At 40.6% G+C, this 19,458-nt stretch overlaps 1 protein-coding gene across 1 annotated transcript in view; it reads left to right on the top strand.

Moving 5' to 3' along the window:
• The window catches only part of LOC311045150 (neurocan core protein-like), a gene marked incomplete at both ends in the record, with an annotated part of 140,000 nt that overhangs the window by 52,712 nt on the left and 67,830 nt on the right, over positions 1-19,458 (top strand). The window contains one exon of the mRNA XM_084056960.1: positions 2,639-2,718. Within this exon, the coding sequence (XP_083913086.1) occupies positions 2,639-2,718 (80 nt within the window). The remainder of the gene's footprint in view (positions 1-2,638; positions 2,719-19,458) is intronic.

The raw sequence follows: 19,458 nt of genomic DNA, 5'->3' as shown, positions 1-19,458 counted from the left end.
TTTTGGTACTTTAAGTACATTTTCAGTACAACTCAGTACTTCTACATTGCAGTATTGATACTTTTACTTAAGTAAAACATTTGAGTACTTTTTCCACCACTGGCAACAGAAAATACATGATTATGGCAAAACTTAACTTAAATAATAATCACTATTGTGGGTCCATGAAACATTTATTCAGCACTTTTCTATTCAGCACCTGTTCTTTCGGTGATATTTTTTCGGTGTTGCATTTTTTAACCTTCATCGGCCAATATGTTTCGGTGCCTTTCGGTGATATTTTTGGGCCGTTAAAACCCTTTCGGCCGAAAGCCGAAAATGCATTTTTTAACCATTATCGGCCATTTTGGTGGCCGAATATTCGGTGCATCCCTAGTAGGTAGGTACAGTACGCACCATAAACGGAGGATTTTGCAGTAGTACTGTAGATCTCTTGACCTCCCCTCCTCTTCAACTTCAACGTTCTCTGGCAAGGGCTGCTGGGTAGTGAAGCGGCTGTCTGTTGCACCCGTCCCTGCCAGCCAAGAAGCTTTGGGACCCGAGCCAGCGGTTCTGGCAAACACACTGCGGCTCATTTCTCATGTGGGTTGGAGGAGGATTTGTTTTTTTCTTTTTTCTTTTTTTTGTTTTGTTTGGTGGTCTGAAACGATGCGGCAAGATCACCCTTGTCCACTGCGGATACACAGTAAAAATGCTGGGACTGAATCTTACTCTGAAAGTTGTACAAACAGAGTTGACTAGACCTGTAAAGGGTCACATTTCTGGTTCCATTTGTACCCTCTCAGTCTTACAAATGGGATGAAATGACGCTGAGGATTTTTACCGCGTTCCGACTGACTTCTCAAACTTAACCCATTAAGACCTGGAACGCATCTGTGTCACTTTAGATGTCTTTGGCTATTCAAAAATAGCAGATATACAAGCTCGTAGCGCGGCACCGAGTGCCGCGCTACGAGCTTGTAGATCTGCTATTTTTGAAAAATCTTTAAAGAAAATGTTTTTAGATTTTTTTTCAAAAAACTCTTAGGATTTAGATTTTTTTCAAGAATCGCCTCAGGTCTTAAATGGTTAAAGCGACGGCTGACAGCGAGCTCCGATTCAACCCATTACTTTTATTAAACCATATCGACGAAGGTCATTAGTTTTGGATGGTTGGACAGAAGTGGTTAAGATGTGATCCGTTTGTCCCCATTACGGATCTGTCCCTTGGAAGCACCTTTTATTGTAGCATTAGGGAGAATCTCTGATACCAACCAGACTTTAGCCAAACCAAACCGGCCTGATGTATTTGACAGAACTATTAGCCGTGGCGGCCAGCGTGCATCCCTTCCAATAGTCTTCATTTGTATAGTGCGCTTTTTAAAAGCAAAAGGGGCTTTATAAGAAAGAATAAATAGAAGCAGGATGAACAAAATAAAACAATAACATTGAAAGCAAGACGTCTATATAAATACATTTATAGTATTAATGTCGACCACGCACGCATGCACAGATACACACACGCACGCACGCACGCACACACACACACACACACACACACACACACGTGCACACGCACGCAGACACAGACACACAAAAGTACAGAGTTGCACACATAGGCTACCCATCACCTTTATGGAATCTTTTAACAAAACCTCTTATAGATCACAGCATTTTAGCGAGCTGTGTGTAGCCCACACATCACTGCCTGACACGCTGAGTCAGCCTGCTAGCACCATGCTAGTGTAGCAGTGGGTGGACAAATGGAGAAGCCAATACACACCATATATTGGACCTTATATATTTGCTTGTCATCTCAATCTTTCTCTCTCTCTCTCTCTCTCTCTCTCTCTCTCTCTCTCTCTCACTGATACTCTGTCTCTCTGTTTCTCAACGTGGGGACACTTTACAGGTCTGTAACTCAGAGAGTGTACAAATGGAACCAAATGGACCTGTAATCTTCGGGTGCAATACGTTAGTCCGACAGCGCATTCCTCCGACAGCGCAGTGCTCCGACATTAAACAGTAAACCCGAACCAAACCCGCACCCTAACCCTAACCGCACGCGGATGCCACATAGTCGGAGAAAAGGTCTGTCGGATTAACGCATGCCTCCCGTAATCTTCAGCTCCATTTGTACTCTCTCTGAGTTAAACGCTGAGATTTGGGGTCCCAGAGTATGGCTGAGTGATATGACTTAAAACCAACATGACGATTATTCCAAATGTTGCCTAGATTACGATTAATGCATGATTAATAATGATTAAAAAAAACATTTTGAAAATAGCAGATCTACAAGCTCACTGTGAGCTTGAGATCGTCTATTTTCACTATTTTTTAAACCATTGTAAAACAAAAAATACAGGGCTTAAATGGTTAATCAGACGATTAGTCAATTTAAAAAAAAACGAAACACATCTTTTAGAATTTGTCCGTACGTACATACTGAATATACTATTAAAAAGAAAAAGAAACCTAATCCTTGATTATTCGATGGACCGACGTGAGCAAAGATTAAGTCGGGTTACTGGTTCTAAATCTAAATCGCTTTTGGACACAGCTGTCCCGAATACGGGCCAAACAAAGGTGCTTTTATTGGTCAAAAACCTGGATCTGTGTCTCAAAGAATCTGTCGATCTTTCCGTCTCTCTCTCCGCAGGTCTATGATGGTGCCTCTTGGTGTGGCTGGGCGGCAGGTCTTCATCACGACTCTGATGCTGCTGCTGTACTCTGGCCTGGGTGAGTCCTCTCTCTGTCTGTCACTTTTAGGTTTGGGCAAAAAAAGTGTCCTCTGTCCTGTGACACGTTGCTTAACAAAAAAAAGACATCATATTTTCAACAGGAAAAGGTTGTTGACACTTTTCACAACGTGTCACCTAAAGGTGCAACCCTGTCTAGAAGAGCGTTCATGTGTCACTTGACACATGATTGAACACTGATGTCATCAGGGTTGCCAGATCAGCTCATTATAATTTCCTCACAAGATTTTATTTGAAAATAGCTGTTGTGAGCTTGTAGATCAGCTATTTTCAAATAGCTGATGTACATGTTAACGTACTCATATGGCCCATAGTCGCTTCTTTTGGGCTGGTTTTCCTAGACCTGGTTGCTTGTTTCTCTCACAGAATCTGGCAACACTGGATGTCATCCATAGACTAGTCTGGGAGGCATTGCCTCGGAGTTTGGACAGCGGGGGCGCGGCCACTGCGTTGTGATTCAAATCAACAGCCAATGAAGAAAAGGGGGCGGGATCCACATGCAGTGGGTGTTGCATCTAAATAGGATCGACGGGAAGCAATTTCCCCTTGAGAAATTGCGGCCGCCATTGTTGTGTACTGCTGTTTGCCTCTCGTCGGACTTTTTACACGAGTTGCACAGCTCTCAGACCGGTAAGAGGCGTGTCCGCTCAGATTCAGAGCGTAAATTACATCCCGCCCACAAATCCCAGGGCTCTGGCCCAGAAGTTCCTCGCCGAGCCGGCGAAAACTTCTGGGAACTCAGATTATCTATAGACAGTAAAAAAAGTATGGACAAAGTTACGCCCATACACTCTACAGACCGCAAATGAAGCCTATTTTTCAGAAATTTTAAATCCGCCATCTTTCTGTATCCGGTCCGAACAATTTACGCGGAAATGAATGCTATTGGCTGGGACCAGAGCTAAATAGCTGAAATGGACGATCTACAAGCTCACAACGGGTCACATTGAGATGCAGTGTCAGCTTACAGATCGGATATTTCTCCTACTTTTTAATTCTTGCGGCGTGACTAGACTATGTCTTCTGTAATGTAATCTCGCAAACTGCTGGGACTGCTCGGCACCAAACTTTGCACGCACGCTGCCAGTAGGCCACAGAAGTACCTCCATAAATTATTTTGTTTTAATGTTTTATACTTTGTGATATATTTAACGTAATATTATAATGGAAGTCAATGAATCAGTGATTTGCGCTGCCCATTTTTCTTTTACTGACTGTTTTGTTTATGGCGTGGCTGGCAGGCATCCTTATACTTTTTAACAGCTTGGCTCTGCATGACTAGTCATAGAAATGTCATAGACCTGTCTTCTTTGACATACAGTATGAGCTTGTAGATCGGCTATGTTTGCTATCTTTGTACGGCAGCATTGTACAACAAAGTAGGACACAGGGTTAGTCGACTATAAAGAATCTATTAGATTTGTTTTGTGTTGGTTCGTTGATATAAGAAATAAAACAAATTATCCCCACACTATTACACTATTAGTTTAGGGTGAACTAACCCTAGTCGGTTATTGGTTCTAAATATTGGTTTTGATATCTTTTCGGTTAACCCATTAAGACCTAGAACTGTGTCATTTTTAGATTTGAGCAAAAAAGCATTATTTTACACTTTGGCTATTTTTGAAAAATCGTGAAAATGTGTGCAACTCTTTGAATATATATATTTTTAAAGCGAACATTTTTAACTCAAATCGTTGCTTTTGGGGGTCCCTGGAACAAAATATTTTGATGGGGGGTCTGTGGCCAAATACATGTGATTTTGGGGGTCCTTGACATGAAACCACTGATATAGAAACATACGTTTTTCAGAAAACTGTTGAGATTTAGGAGACATGTAGAATCGGCTTCAGGTCTCAATGGGTTAATTGGCCAGCCTTAGCTCCCTGCCGCAAATTCTAACGGATTCAAAGAAAGTAATGATAGACACGATGCAGGCAGACACTGTCTTCCTCACTAACAATCACTGCAGTTGACGTTAAATACTGTACAAGGAGGAGGGAAAGGGACAGAGGGAGGGGAAGGCACGGAGGAACACAAAAGAATGGTGGCAAAGAAAGATGACAGGGAGAAAGTGTGACAAGGAGAAAAGATGACAGAGGAAGCAGAGAGGCCAGGAACAAAGAGGGAGAGAGGACCAAAGCGGGGGAAATGACAGTTTCAGACGCTACAAACGATGCCACTGCCAGCATTACCACTGTCCGGTTTGTCTGGTTTCCAGAGGAATCAAACGCACTCACGCGCGACAGATTGGGGTTACTTGTCACCCAAGAAAGAGAGTATAACTCTGTTAACCCATTCAGCCCGGGAAAGCGTCTTGTTGTGTCATTTTAGATTTCTTTAAAAAAAAATAGCAGATATACAAGCTCATAGCGAGGCACTCGGTGCCGCGCTATGAGCTTGTATATCTGCTATTCTTTGGAAAAAATCGTGAACGTTTGTGTTTTGAAGCGAACATTTTTTAACTCCGATCTGTGCTTCTGGGGGGGTCCCTGGAACAACGTATGGAGATGGGGGGGTCCACGGCCAAATACATATAATTTTGGGGGTCCTTCACATTGGAAAAGTTGGAGCGCCACTGATCTAGCAACATACTGTTAGGATTTAGAAATCATGTTTAGATAATGTATTTGGCCGCGGACCCCCATCTCAAAATGTTTTGTTCCAGGGACCCCCCCCCCAGAATCAAATATTTGAGCTACAAATGTTCGCTTTAAAAAATATAGGTATATTCAAAAGAATTGCACAAATGTTCACAATTTTTCAAAAAATAGCAGATATACAAGCTCATAGCGCGGCACCGAGTGCCGCGCTATGAGCTTGTATATCTGCTATTTTTTTATATAGCCAAATAAATCTATAAATGACACAGATGCGTTCCCGGTCTAAATGGGTTAAACGAGAGTCGGTGTAAGTGAGAGAGAGAGAGAGAGAGCGCACACACACACACGCTGTGGATGTTTGCAGACATGCTCTGCTCTGTGGGATGGAACTGGACCCTTCCCAAGTCCGTTTAGGGAAAGTTTAGTCAACCATCTGTTCAATTACAATAATGCATAAAATTTGCAATTATGGACGGGAAAGAGACAAAACATCGCCGGGCCGTGCGGGGCTCTCTTGTGGAACGTTTCGGCGAGGTTTTGTGTGAGGGCCCACACAAAGGCTGCTGTGCTGACTGCCAGAGTTTGAATTTATTTTCCTGATTTCCTCCCCCATCCACTGTTAAATATGTATGCCTGGTGGTCAGGTGCACCGTGTGTGAGTGTGGTTCCATTTCCCTGCGTTTGACATAAGTTTCAAATACTGTCGTTTGTGTTTGTTTGACTGAAACAGGGTGTGGATATCATGGGGTATTTTCATGCACATTGACCACTCACTATTTAAGCTTTTATTAGATTTGATTTATTTCCCATGAACTTGTACTTTTACTCCACTGCATTTATTATTATTACAAAACATGCATTAACCACTTCAGCCCTATATACTGTATATATTTCGGCCATTTGAAAATAGCCGATCCACAAGCTCACAATACGTCGCGATGCAACGCATTGTGAGCTTATAGATTCGCTATTTTCAAATGATTTGAAAACTTTAAATGGGACATTCTGCATAATGAGTACATTTACTTTCGGTACTTTAAGTACATTTTGATGCCCATACTTTTGTATTTTTACTCAAGTACATTTTGAATTCCGGACTTTTACTTGTAACAGAGTATTTCTATATTGCAGTATTGATGCTTTTACTTAAGTAAAACATTTCAGTGCCTTTTCCACCACTGCACATGGGATGTGTTTACCAGGCTAAAGGGTGGTGTAACTTAATGATAGGTTTCATCATGACATTGAAATGTGGGCTGCTAACATGTCATTAGAATACCATACCCCCCTAGTGTTCACATTCAACCTCAAATGTATTCGTTATTTTAGGCAATAGGCTCTATGCACAGCAGCCATATTGGAAAGAAATTGGGCCTCTTCTTACTTTCTTCACAGGTGTTACCAATGATACTAATGAAGGCTCTAGTTCCATTCTGGTCAAACAGAGTCAGGGTGCTGATATTGTGCATGTTGGCTCACTAGAAATACTAGTGGGTCTCAAAGTGTGGTCCAGGGACCCTCATGGTTCCTTGAGAGGGTGTAACTCTGAGTGTACAAATGGAACCAAATGGACCCTCCCGGGTCCATTTGGTTCTATTTGTACACTCTCAGAGTTATGGGGGTCATTGAAATTAAAAAGTTTGAGAACCACTGTGCTACACTAAAATGGAACAGAGCCTTCATTAGTGTCATTGGTGACACCTGTGAAGGAAGCAAGGAAGGGGCCCAATTTCTGTCCAATATGGCGGCTGTGCATAGAGCCTATTGTCCCCAACTCTGAACATTCTTTGCAGATGAATCTGATTTCAGATCAATGCTGAGTGCATCTCATGTGACATGTGACACATATGTTATAAATATGTTCTTTTTCTTGTCTGCAACCATACATTTATTAACCCGTTGAGACCTGAAGCCGTTTCTACATGTCTCCTAAATCCCAACAGTTTTCTGAAAAAAGCATGTTTCTATATCAGTGGTGCTCAAACTTTTTCATGTCCAGGACCCCCAAAATGATATGTATTTGGCCGCGGACCCCCATCAAAATATTTTGTTCCAGGGACCCCCCAGAAGCAAAGATTTGAGTTAAAAATGTTCGCTTTAGTTTAAAAATATATATATTCAAAGATGTGCACATTTTCACGATTTTTCAAAAATAGCAGATCCACAAGCTCGTAGCGCGGCACTCGGTGCCGCGCTACGAGCTTGTATATCTGCTATTTTTGAACAGCCCAAAGTGTAAAATAATGCTTTTTAGCTCAAATCTTAAAATGACACTATTCGTATTTTTGTCATTGTGTCATTATAGGTGAACATTTATAAACATTTTCCCTTACGTCTTAAGTGGTAACTTATTTTTGCCTCCCTCTTACTTTTTTCTCCTGAAATTACGCCTCTGCTGAGGCATTCATCTCTATTCCATTTATCCTACCTCCATTCTGCCGTGGGAGTGTTTTTGTCAAAGAAACACAAAAGTGACACAAATTACTTAATTACGTTTTAGTTTGAATTGAAAGTAATATGCAATACAGCACATCACATTTTGAAAACAACTTCCCCAAACAATGGAGATGGGTTTTCCACCGAGGCATTCATCTCTATTCCATGTATCCTGCCTTCCGTCTTCCATTTGATATTACGCCTCCTCGACCCTTTGAGCTTCATGTGAGAGTGTTTTTTTTGTCAAAGAAACACAAAAGTGATACAAATGACCTAATTAACCCTTTAGGACCTAAGACGCATCTGTGTCATTTTAAGATTTCTTTGGGCTATTCAAAAATAGCAGATCTACAAGTTTGTAGCGTGGCACCGAGTGCCGCGCTACAAGCTTGTAGATCTGCTATTTTTTTGAAAAATCATGTTTTTTTTTTTTACAAAAAATGTAAAGCAATTTTTAAAGCAAACATGTTTTACACAAATCTTTGCTTCTACAAATGTCTTCTAAATCTTCACAAAAATCCTAAGAAAAAAACATATGTTTTGCTATAATATCAGTGGTTTTCAAACTTTTTCATGTCAAGGACCCCCAAAATAATATATTTGACCGCGGACCCCCATCTCAAAACATTTTGTAGTATTTGAGTTATAAATGTTCGCTTTAAAAATATATATATTCAAAGATGTGCACGCATTTTCACGGTTTTTCAAAAATAGCAGATCTACAAGCTTGTAGATCTGCTATTTTTGAAAAGCCCAAAGTGTAAAATAATGCTTTTTTAGCTCAAATCTAAAAATGACACACAGATGCTTCCTCAGGTCTTAATGGGTTAGAACACAGAAAGTAATATTGTTACATAACGTATATTTGAATTGAAAGTAATAAGCAATACAGCACATCATATTTAGGAAAATAACTTCCCCAACACCGGAGATGGGTTTCCATCTGGAGACTAATTTAGTAAATCAATCAAGTCTTGAAATCATCAGTCAGTCATTTCTGGGGGCATTTGAGGCCACGGCACTCCAGTATGAAACGCATCATGTTGAATGTATACTGTAGCTAGTAGTGGTGTAAAGTAACTAAGTACATTTACGCAAGTACTGTACTTAAACGCACTTTTGAGGATTTTTTACTTTACTTGAGTATTTCCCATTTTCAGTCCTTTTTACTTCTACTCCACTACATCTCAGAAGCAAATATTGCACTTTTACTCCACTACAATTATTTGACAGCCCTATATATATTTCGGCCATTTGAAAATAGCCGATCTACAAGCTCACAATGCGTCGCGATGCGACGCATTGTGAGCTTGTAGATCGGCTATTTTCAAATGATTTTTATACATTTTTAACTTGCGAAATGGGACATTCTGCACAATGACTACTTTTGCTTGCTGGTACTTTAAGTACATTTTGATACCAATACTTTTGTGCTTTTACTTTTAGTTGTAACAGAGAATTTCTACACTGCAGTATTGATACTTTTACTTAAGTACAAAATGTGAGTACTTTTTCCACCACTGGTAGCTAGCAGTAGCCTGGGACCAGACGAATCTGCGAGTGCAAAAAAAAATTTGCACTCTGCGATTTGGGTCTGGCACCGCTCCATAGAGAATCCATTTCCTGCTCCAGGAGACGTGGGGCACCAATCAGGGCTCAGTATTCGAATATGGGACTGTAATTGGTAGTTGGTTGTAGGTCTAACCAATTGCGTCGAGGGACATTGTTTTGATCCCGCCCCTTGGGAAACAAAACGTCCTCATGGAAGCACCAGACTCATATCCACACAGTGATATAGTCTAGCTACACCAGGCTAAGCTAGCAGGGGTGGAAAGTACAGTAACTAAGTACGTTTTGTCGCCGTCGGGTGGAAACCTTGCATGTCTAAAAACGTTCCTTTTTTTGTTATGATTTAACGGATTAAAACCGGGAAAGCATCTGTGTCATTTCAGATTTCAGATGTATATGAGTGTGTGACTCATTACATATACATTACAGTCATTTAGCAGACGCTTTTATCCAAAGCGACTTACAATACTCACAATCTTTCAAAAATAGCAGATACACAAGCTCATAGCGCGTCACTTTTTTTGAAAATCTGTGAATATATTTTTTTAAAGCAAACATTTTTAATTCAAATCTTTGCTTCTGGGGGTCCCTGGAAAATAATATTTTGAGATGGGGGTCCGTGGCCAAATACATACAATTTTTGGGGTCCTTGACATGAAAAAGTGATATAGCAACATACGTACATCCAGTAAACTGTTAGGATCATTTAGAAGACGGCCTTAGGTTAAATGGGTAAAAAAGAAATCCATAGTGAAAATAGCAGATCTACACAACTTTTTTGCAACGCTCTTGTATGATGAAGGCTCTAGGAGAGCTCCTATCCTATTCAAATACACAGGAGATCCCGCTGACAGATTGTCATTGCAAATTGAGAACGTGTCTGGAGGGATTAGCAGTGGGCTGAAATAATCACATCGTGAAAGTGCATTGTTAGACCAGTGGCCTTGGATGCTGCACACCGGCCGTACCAAAATAACAACACTTGTATTTACACCGCTATGAGTACAGTACATCGCTGAGGGTGAGAGGAAGTGCACTTTAGCAGGAAAACAGCGTACAGAATTACTGTCAATCCAGGACTTATTTTTATCAACCCATTAAGACCTGGAACGCATCTGTGTCATTTTAGATTTCTTTGGGCTATTTAAAAAGAGCAGATGTACAAGCTCGTAGAGCGGCACCGAGTGCCGCTCTACGAGCTAGTAGATCTGCTATTTTTGAAAAATCGTGCAAATTTGTGCAAATCTTTGAATATATATGTCATTTTTTTAAAAGCGAACATTTGTAAGTCAAATCTTTGCTTCTGGGTGGTCCCTGAAACAAAATATTTGGAGATGGGGGTCCGCGGCCCAATACATATCATTTTGGGGGTCCTTACCGTCCTTGACATGAAAAAGTTTGAGAACCACTGAAAGAAACGAAGAAACGTATGTTGCATACTTGCATTACATACGTTTTTTCAAAAGACTGTTAGGATTTAGAAGACATTTTCTAGAATCGGCCTCAGGTCTTAATGGGTTAACAATCTGTATGGTAGAGTATGTTAACCACTTAAATAAACCCTCTAGTCTTAGTAAAACGGACCTGAGTTGCAACTGTACCAAGCTTTCAGCACTGGACAGTTCCCAGATGTCCTGATAAGAAATCAGAAGCCGTTTTAACCACTTAAACCCTCTAGACTTGGACAAACTGGACCTGAGTTGGCTCTATACTTGGGAGTGCTTTTTTTTCAGGCTATACCCCAAATCTCTTAAAAAATAGGCGATCTACAAGCTCACAGCTTGTAGATCTGATATATTACCCCTACAGAATAGGGGCTGCTGGGGTTCAAAGTGGTTAAAAGTCCGAATCAGAATACATTTTATTGTCACACAGATTTACAGATTGGGGGATGTGGGGGAAACTTGTTTTTGTGTAACCTCCATCATTCGTTGTATTCAGTAAAGAAAAAAAGGGGGAGGGGGGAATAGAGATGGAGAGGAAGGAGGAAACATCAAAGAAAACATGTCAAAGAAAGATCAAACATATACAGTATACACACATAACATCAAAAGAAGCAGGTATGTACATGAAACATGTATGTACTGTACAGTACAGTACATGCGTCATCCTCTCTCTCCGTCTGGAGAGGACATACAACTCACGGATGGTAGCTTTAACCCTCACACATACTGTACGTACTGTACGTATAGGCCTGTCACAATTATTACATAATGGTCTAATCGCAATTATTTCAGATAAATCGCAATTACTTTTTTTTGCATAATCGTCAGAAGCGTTTCCACGTTGAAAGATTTTCACACATTTTCGAATGTAAAAAAAAAGAAGCAGAAATAGCAGATCTACAAGCTCACAACGCGTCGCTTTGTGACGCGTTGTGAGCTTGTCAATTTTAAAGACGGGGTGCCGTGATATCCCCCCCCCCCCTAAAACATAATCATCAGGTATTATGGTTATACTAGGAGGAAGATTTTTTTCAAAAAAGTGTACAGAAATTGTTAAAATTATGTTTATATGTGGACACGCCTCCAGTTCATTAAGTATACCTGGTTCTCACCTTAGCACCTCCTCCACCACCTTAGCACCACCCACCTCTCCTAGTCCCTCCTCCCCATGCCCACACCTGTTGTGTTATGATAATGAGGGGGAGGGCATGTTTTTACTATGTCACTAAAGTGCTGTTTCTCTATTGGCACGTTTGACCCTCAAGGTTTCAGCCTCCAGATAGAAACTCAAAATAGTCAGAGAAGACATAAAACACCACAAAAACACCACCGGGGGGCTTAATGAAGTTCTATCAACCTCATAGACACATGAAAAACAGAAAAAGTGCAAAACTATGGAACCACCTCTTTAATCGCAATTATTTAAGTGACGATTAATCATCAACTTAAATTCGTAACCGTGACGGCCCTAACTGTACATGCACACGCGCCACCTCTCCAGCCTCGCTGCTCTCTCTCTCTCTCCGGAGACGGTTGCCATGGATATCTTGGCTGGCTGACTGGTTGGAGATGGGAGATGGTGGCTACAGATGCAGTGTAGAGCCTTGGTTCTCAAAGGGAGGTCCGGGGACCCCCAGGGGTCCTTGGAGAGGGGTTCCAGGGGGTCCCCAGCAAAATGTGTTAATATAGCATCACGATCATTTTAACCACTTTGACCTATTTATACTTTGGCGATGCGACACATTGTGAGCTTGTAGATCTGCTATTTTCAAAAGTTTTTTTAAACATTTGAAAACGTGAAACGGGACATTCTGCACAATGAATACTTTTACTTTTGGTACTTTAAGCACATTTTGATGCCAATACTTTTGTACTTTTACTCAAGTAAATTTTGAATTCCGTACTTTTACTTGTAAGGCCACGGCCACACCGGACTTTTGTTCTACCTACAGTATGGGGTGGAATCTGCCAATGGCGTGGTTTGATGGTCTTGCGCAACTTTACGCGTGTCATGCACACCTTGCCTTTATGCCAGGGGTGGTGGATGATGTAGAGGGCCACTATATTTCCACACTCACTCCAGAGGGCCACGTTGCATATACTGTCGGGAAGAAACCTCCTATCTCCGTATTTTAACTTTTTTCATAAATTAATGCCGACTTCTATGTCACACAAAAGTAGCAAAAATAGCCTATCTACAAGCTCAAAACGCGTGATTTCTGCTATTTTTGAATTGGAATCCTGAAAAGTAACATTTTTATTTAATTTCAAATGCATTTAGTTATACTTATGTTAACTTTATGAACTTCAACACAAATACATTGGACATAAAAAAGACAACAGAATTGTAATACTAGTCATTAAGCTACTAATATAGACTGAAGTAATTAAAGCGGGTCATGTTTGCATGTTAGGAATTGTAACATATATAATAATACAATAATATATCAGCTCAACTTAACAACCCATTGAGACCTGGAACGCATCCATGTCATTTTTTTATTTGAGCGAAAAAGCATTATTTTATACTTTGGCTATTCAAAAATAGCAGATATACAAGCTCATAGCGCGGCACCGAGTTCCACGCTACGAGCTTGTAGATCTGCTATTTTTGAAAAATCAAGAACATTTTTGCAAATCTTTGAATATATATATTTTTAAAGCAAACATTTTTAACTCAAATCTTTGCTTCTGGGGGTCCCTGGAACAACATATTTTGAGATGAGGGTCCGCGGCCAAATACATATAATTTTGGGGGTCCTTGACATGAAAAAGTTTGAGCACCACTGATATAGAAACATAAGTTTTTCAGAAAACTGTTGAGATTTAGAAGACATTTGTAGAATCGGCTTCAGGTCTTGATGAGTTAAAATGTAGTACGTTTTCCCACCACTGACAGTACAGTATATATCCTGTGTTGTGGTGGTGTCACAGAAAGCACAGACTCATGCTGGGTTTGAACTCCTGCAGGTAGAATGAGTGGAATGAGGGATGACACTGCACACAGTGTGTTAATGACACTGAGCCTCCTTCATGTCACTCACAGCCGTTATGCTCAGCCTGTTGTCACACTGTTGTTCTTTTGTCTGCTCTGTCTGTCAGCTCCCTCCCTCCCTCCCTCCCTGACCCCCCCTCCAGGGTGTACGTGTGTCTGTCTGTCTGTGTCTCTGTGTGTGTCTCTCTCTCTCTCTCTCTCTCTCTCTCTCTCTCTCACTCACTCACTCACTCACTCACTCACTCACTCACTCACTCACTCACTCACTCACTCACTCACTCACTCACTCACTCACTCACTCACTCACTCACTCACTGTCTCTCTCTGTCTATTTTCTGTCTCTCTCTCTGTCTGTCTGTCTCTCTCTGTCTCTCTCTCTCTCTCTCTCTCTCTCTCTCTCTCTCTCTCTCTGTCTCTGTCTCTCTCTCTCTGTCTCTGTCTTAGTTGTTCTCAATCTGTCCCTCTTTTTCCTCCCTCCGTCTTTGTCTTTCCCTCCTTAGTTCTTTCTCTCGATTGTCCCCCCTTTGCCTTTCTCTCTCTCTTTCTCTATCCCTCCTTTTCCCTCTGTGTTTCTTTGTGTTGCTGTCTGTCTCATCAGCCCCTCGTAACTCCACCTAAAAACCCCAAGTGTTTTATTTACCCTGGAGTGTAAACCCCCCCCCCCCCCCCCCCCCCCCCACCCCCCCCCCCCACCTCACCCCCCCCTTTCGCTCTCCTTCTCTTTTCCTGGTAGATGTGATTTTGTGATTACCTCTGATTTGGGGGGAGTGTGTGTGTGTGTGTGTGTGTGTGTGTGTGTGTGTGTGTGTGTGTGTGTGTGTGTGTGTGTGTGTGTGTGTGTGTGTGTGTGTGTGTGTGTGTGTGAGTGTGTGTGTGTGTGTGTGCGTGTGCGTGAGTGTATGTGTGTGTGTGTACTTCTATTACTATACTTGTGAGGGCAAAATGTCCCAACAAGTACACAGTAGATGAGTAGTACGATTGGAGAAATATAGACATTGTGACGACAACCATTTTCCTGGTACACACACAAGAAAATCACCGTCCCAAAATGTTGTTGTCCTCACAAGCAGGGGCGTCACGGCCATTCACTGTGTGTACGACGCGACACCCTCACTCTCACAGATCCGTGATTTCATACCCCCCACTTTTTGAAAAAATAAAAACGTTTTTTTTGATAATAAATCGGTAAAATCAGGCAAAAATAAGAATTAAATGACCTAACCCTAACCCTAAAACCGAAATAAAGTAACCAAAACACACAAAAAAAAACTAACAAAATCCGCCCAAAAAACACAACATTTTTTAAACACAGAATTTGTTTAGATTTGACAGTTACAAATGTTTTTCAAGATTTTTCAAAAATAGCAGATCTACAAGCTCATAGCGCAGCACTCGGTGCCGCGCTATGAGCTTGTAGATCTGCTATTTTTGAATAGCCCAAAGTGTAAAATAAGGGGTATAGTCCACCGAAAGTCCATCCCCCCCCCACCTTCTGAGAGCCTGTGACGTCCCTGCTCACAAGTATAGTACACGTGTGTGTGCGTGTGCATGTGCGTGTGCGTGTGTGTGTGGGGGGTGGGGGTATTCTTTAGCACAGAGAGTGGGGAGGGTCTCAAGGGGTTGTGCAGTGAAAACATTTCCAATCTAAATGCAGATGATGGAGACATCTTTGGGGGGTTCAGCTCCACACAGTGTAGGAGCTTAGCTCCATTATTACACATCAGCTGCAAAGAAAGCTTCTGTTTTCTTTTTTTTGTGTGTCTTTCTTTTTAGCAGTACCTCTCTGTAAGCCCATAGTAGTTTTCCACAAATTGATTGATGTGTGTGTGTGTGTGTGTGTGTGTGTGTGTGTGTGTGTGTGTGTGTGTGTGCGTGTGCATGTGCATGTGCGTGTGTGTGGTTGGGGGTCGGCGGATCCCTCCTTTAGTCATACATCTTTTTTTGTCGGTGGAGATGTGTTTTATCCCTGCCTCTGGTCACACTGAATTAAATACATGTAGACTGTCTGATATGTTGATAACTGTCTGATATGTTGTCACAATTTAACACTTTTATTTAAAGCTTCATTAAAGGAGCAGTTCGCCCCCAAAAATCTCGTATTTTCTATCAATTACACACCCCATGAAGCATTGAAGTCATGACGATTTTTTTTTGTTTTTGTCGCATTCCTAAAATTTGATTACCGGCAGAAAGATGCTATAATGTATCCCGGTAGGAGACTCAAAGGAGTCTCTTTGAGTCTCCCACCGGAAATACACCCGGTCATCAAATGAATGGCTCAGGACTGCGTCAAAAACGAAAAAAGTCTCATTCAAGGCTTCAAGCGGTGTGTAATTGATAGAAAACAAGTATTTTTTTTGCGGTGAACTACTCCTTTAACCCCGGTGTCCCTATTTTGGGCAGGTTTTCCAAATTTGACAAAATGTTTCATATTTCATTTATTTATACACTTTTAATTCAAAAATAGCGCAAATAGCACACAATGTGCTGCATCAACAAGTCCCCGGGATTCTTTTTGTGTTATCCTTCTAGCCTTAATGTCTGACTGTACCCCATTTTGTTTACATTAGTGACTAATAAAGTATTCAATCAATCAATCAATCAATCAGCTATTTGTCGTAAAACAAAGTATATATGTTTTTCACAATTTGAACCGTGACTATCACAGTTGTTATACATAGAGGGCAGCAGTGGTTTAAAGTAACTAAGTACATTTTACTCAAGTACTGTACTTAAGTACAATGTTGGGTACTTTTACTTTACTGGGGTATTTTCCAAATTTCAATACTTTTACTTTTACTCCACTACATTTCTGAGGTGGTTGTAAGGGAGGGATAGAAAAGCAAATTGCCAACGCGTTCCAGTGATGTGTTGATTGCAGACAGACTGGTGCAGTGGCTCATCATGGATAATTAGTATTACTTTGCACGGCTTGCATCATCACTTCATCCCAAAGTGAACTGATTTTCAACCTGAAGTTGTAATTCAATTAGAAATCAAGAGTGTTCTCCTGCAGCGAGCGGCACAAACAGGCGTCTCCCTTGATCATCTATTTACAGAGCGCAGTGTGTGGCGTGCTGCTGGCGGGCCCTATGGATTTTCATGCCTTAACCCTTTAAGACCGGGAACGCATCTGTGCCATTATTTTTTTGATTTCTTTGGCTATATAAAAATAGCAGATCTACAAGCTCGAAGCGCGGCACCGAGTGCCGCGCTACGAGCTTGCAGATCTGCTATTTTTTTATGTTTGCAAATCTTTAGGTTGAATATATATATACTTTTTTAAAGCGAAAGTTTTTAACTCAAATCTTTTTAGAAATTCACTCAAAAAAAAAAACTCAAAATTTTACAAATGTCTTGTAAATCCTAACATTTTTTTTTTCTTACAGTTTTTTTTAATAATTTTTTTTACTTATGTTGCTCATTATTATTAGCAATGGTTTTCAAAATGTTTGTGTCAAGGACCCCCAAAATAATATGTATTTGTCCACGGACCCCCTCCCATCTAAAAATATTCCAGGGACACGATTTTTCTAAAAATAGCAGATCTACAAGCTCATAGCGCGGCACTCGGTGCCGCGCTATGAGCTTGTAGATCTGCTATTTTTGAAAAGCCAAAGAAATAAAAAAAATGACACAGATGCGTTCACGGTCTTAATGGGTTAACACAACAGTTATCACTCTGGAATTTAAATTAGTTTCTGTGCGGCATCTCAAAAGGGAACAAAAACATGACTGTTACCAAGGTAAAAAAAAATAGAAAAGAATCGTAACCCAAGGTTTAACCATTGAAGCCCTATTTTATACTAAGTTGTACTGCGCAAAAATAGTGAAAAAATCTACAAGTTCACAAAAAACATACTTTTCTTTACTTTTTAAAGAAGGGTTTACTGTAGATTTGTTTATATCTATACATTAATAATAATAATAATAATAATAATATGTATATATATATATATTTTTTTTTTAACCCATTGAGACCTGAAGCCGATTCTACATGTCTCCTAAATCTCAACAGTTTTCTGAAAAACGTATGTTTCTATATCAATGGTGCTCAATCTTTTTCATGTCAAGGACCCCCAAAATGATATGTATTTGGCCGCGGACCCCCATCAAAATGTTTTGTTCCAGGGACCCCCCCAGAAGCAAAGATTTGAGTTAAAATGTTCGCTTTAAAAATATATATATATTCAAAGATTTGCACACATTTTCACGATTTTTCAAAAATAGCAGATCTACAAGCTCGTATATCTGCTATTTTTGAATAGCCCAAAGTGTAAAATAATGCTTTTTTAGCTCAAATCTAAAAATGACACAGTTCCAGGTCTTAATGGGTTAAATAAAAACATAATAAAAGCAGCTTTCTGTCCCAGTGCCAGACATTGAGAGGTGTTAATAAGGTGCTAATGTATGCTCCATGTGGCATGACGGTGGCGTGGGACACCGCTGTGCGATGAAGTATAAGTCAGGCTTTAGAGAGAGGCATGGAATGGGTGGGGCTTACAGGTGACGTTGTTGCCATGGTTACTTACTACTACCCCAGTCCTGTATGTATCATTGGCACTCATCAGGCCGAGTGAATTACTGATATCTATCTACGCAGCCTCCCTCCCCCCCTGACCACTATATGATCATCACCCTGCCCTCAGGCCTTTTACCTGATATTATAGCACATGAGAGAGAGAGAGAGAGAGAGAGAGAGAGAGAGAGAGAGAGAGAGAGAGAGAGAGAGAGAGAGAGAGAGAGAGAGAGAGAGAGAGAGAGAGAGAGAGAGAGAGAGAGAGAGAGAGAGAGAGAGAGAGAGAGAGAGAGAGAGAGAGAGAGAGAGAGAGACTTTGGGCTATTCAAAAATAGCAGATATACAAGCTCATAGCCGCGCTATGAGCTTGTAGATCTGCTATTTTTGAAAAAGCGTGAAAAACATTTGTAACTGTCAAATCTAAACAAATTTTGTATTTTCAAAATGTTGCATTTTTTTGGGCGGATTTTGTTAGTTTTTTTGTGTGTTTTGGTTACTTTATTTCGGGGTTAGGGTTAGGTTATTTAATTCTTATTTTTGCCTGATTTTACAGATTTATTATCAAAAAAAGTGTTTTTATTTTTTATTTTTTCAAAAAGTGGGGGGTATGAAATCACGGATCTGTGAGAGAAAAGAGGGACAGATGGAGAACAACTAAAACAGAGAGAGAGAGAGAGAGAGAGAGAGAGAGAGAGAGAGAGAGAGATGTCCGTCTGCACTTTCACCCTGGTGTCCCAATTTGGGGGGCATGCCATTATATAATTGAGATGTCTCCAAAATTCCATTTGAAAACAAGATCATTTATTTCTGTCATTATGTGCAATTTCACTTTGTTTGTCCTGCTGTATCCTATGTGACTTATCTCCCCTGTGAGTGGATACAGCTGGTATCCCGATTTGAAAAATTAGTTGTCTGTTTATTAAAGAGCTGTGTAGAAACAGGCAGACCCCCTGTTACTGAACAAACACTCTTTATAGGGCTGATTATTATCAGAATACAGAGCTATTCACCACTTATTAACCCATTAAGACCTGGAACTGTGTCATTTTTAGATTTGAGCTAAAACGCATTATTTTACACTTTGGGCTATTCAAAAATAGCGGATATACAAGCTCCGCACTACGAACTTGTAGATCTGCTATTTTTGTAATCA

The sequence above is a fragment of the Gymnoscopelus microlampas genome (genome assembly GCF_963454915.1).
Source record: "Gymnoscopelus microlampas genome assembly, chromosome: 5".
Taxonomy (NCBI): domain Eukaryota; kingdom Metazoa; phylum Chordata; class Actinopteri; order Myctophiformes; family Myctophidae; genus Gymnoscopelus; species Gymnoscopelus microlampas.
Note: the sequence above shows the minus strand (reverse complement) of the source record. Positions and strands in the feature narration are given on the sequence as shown.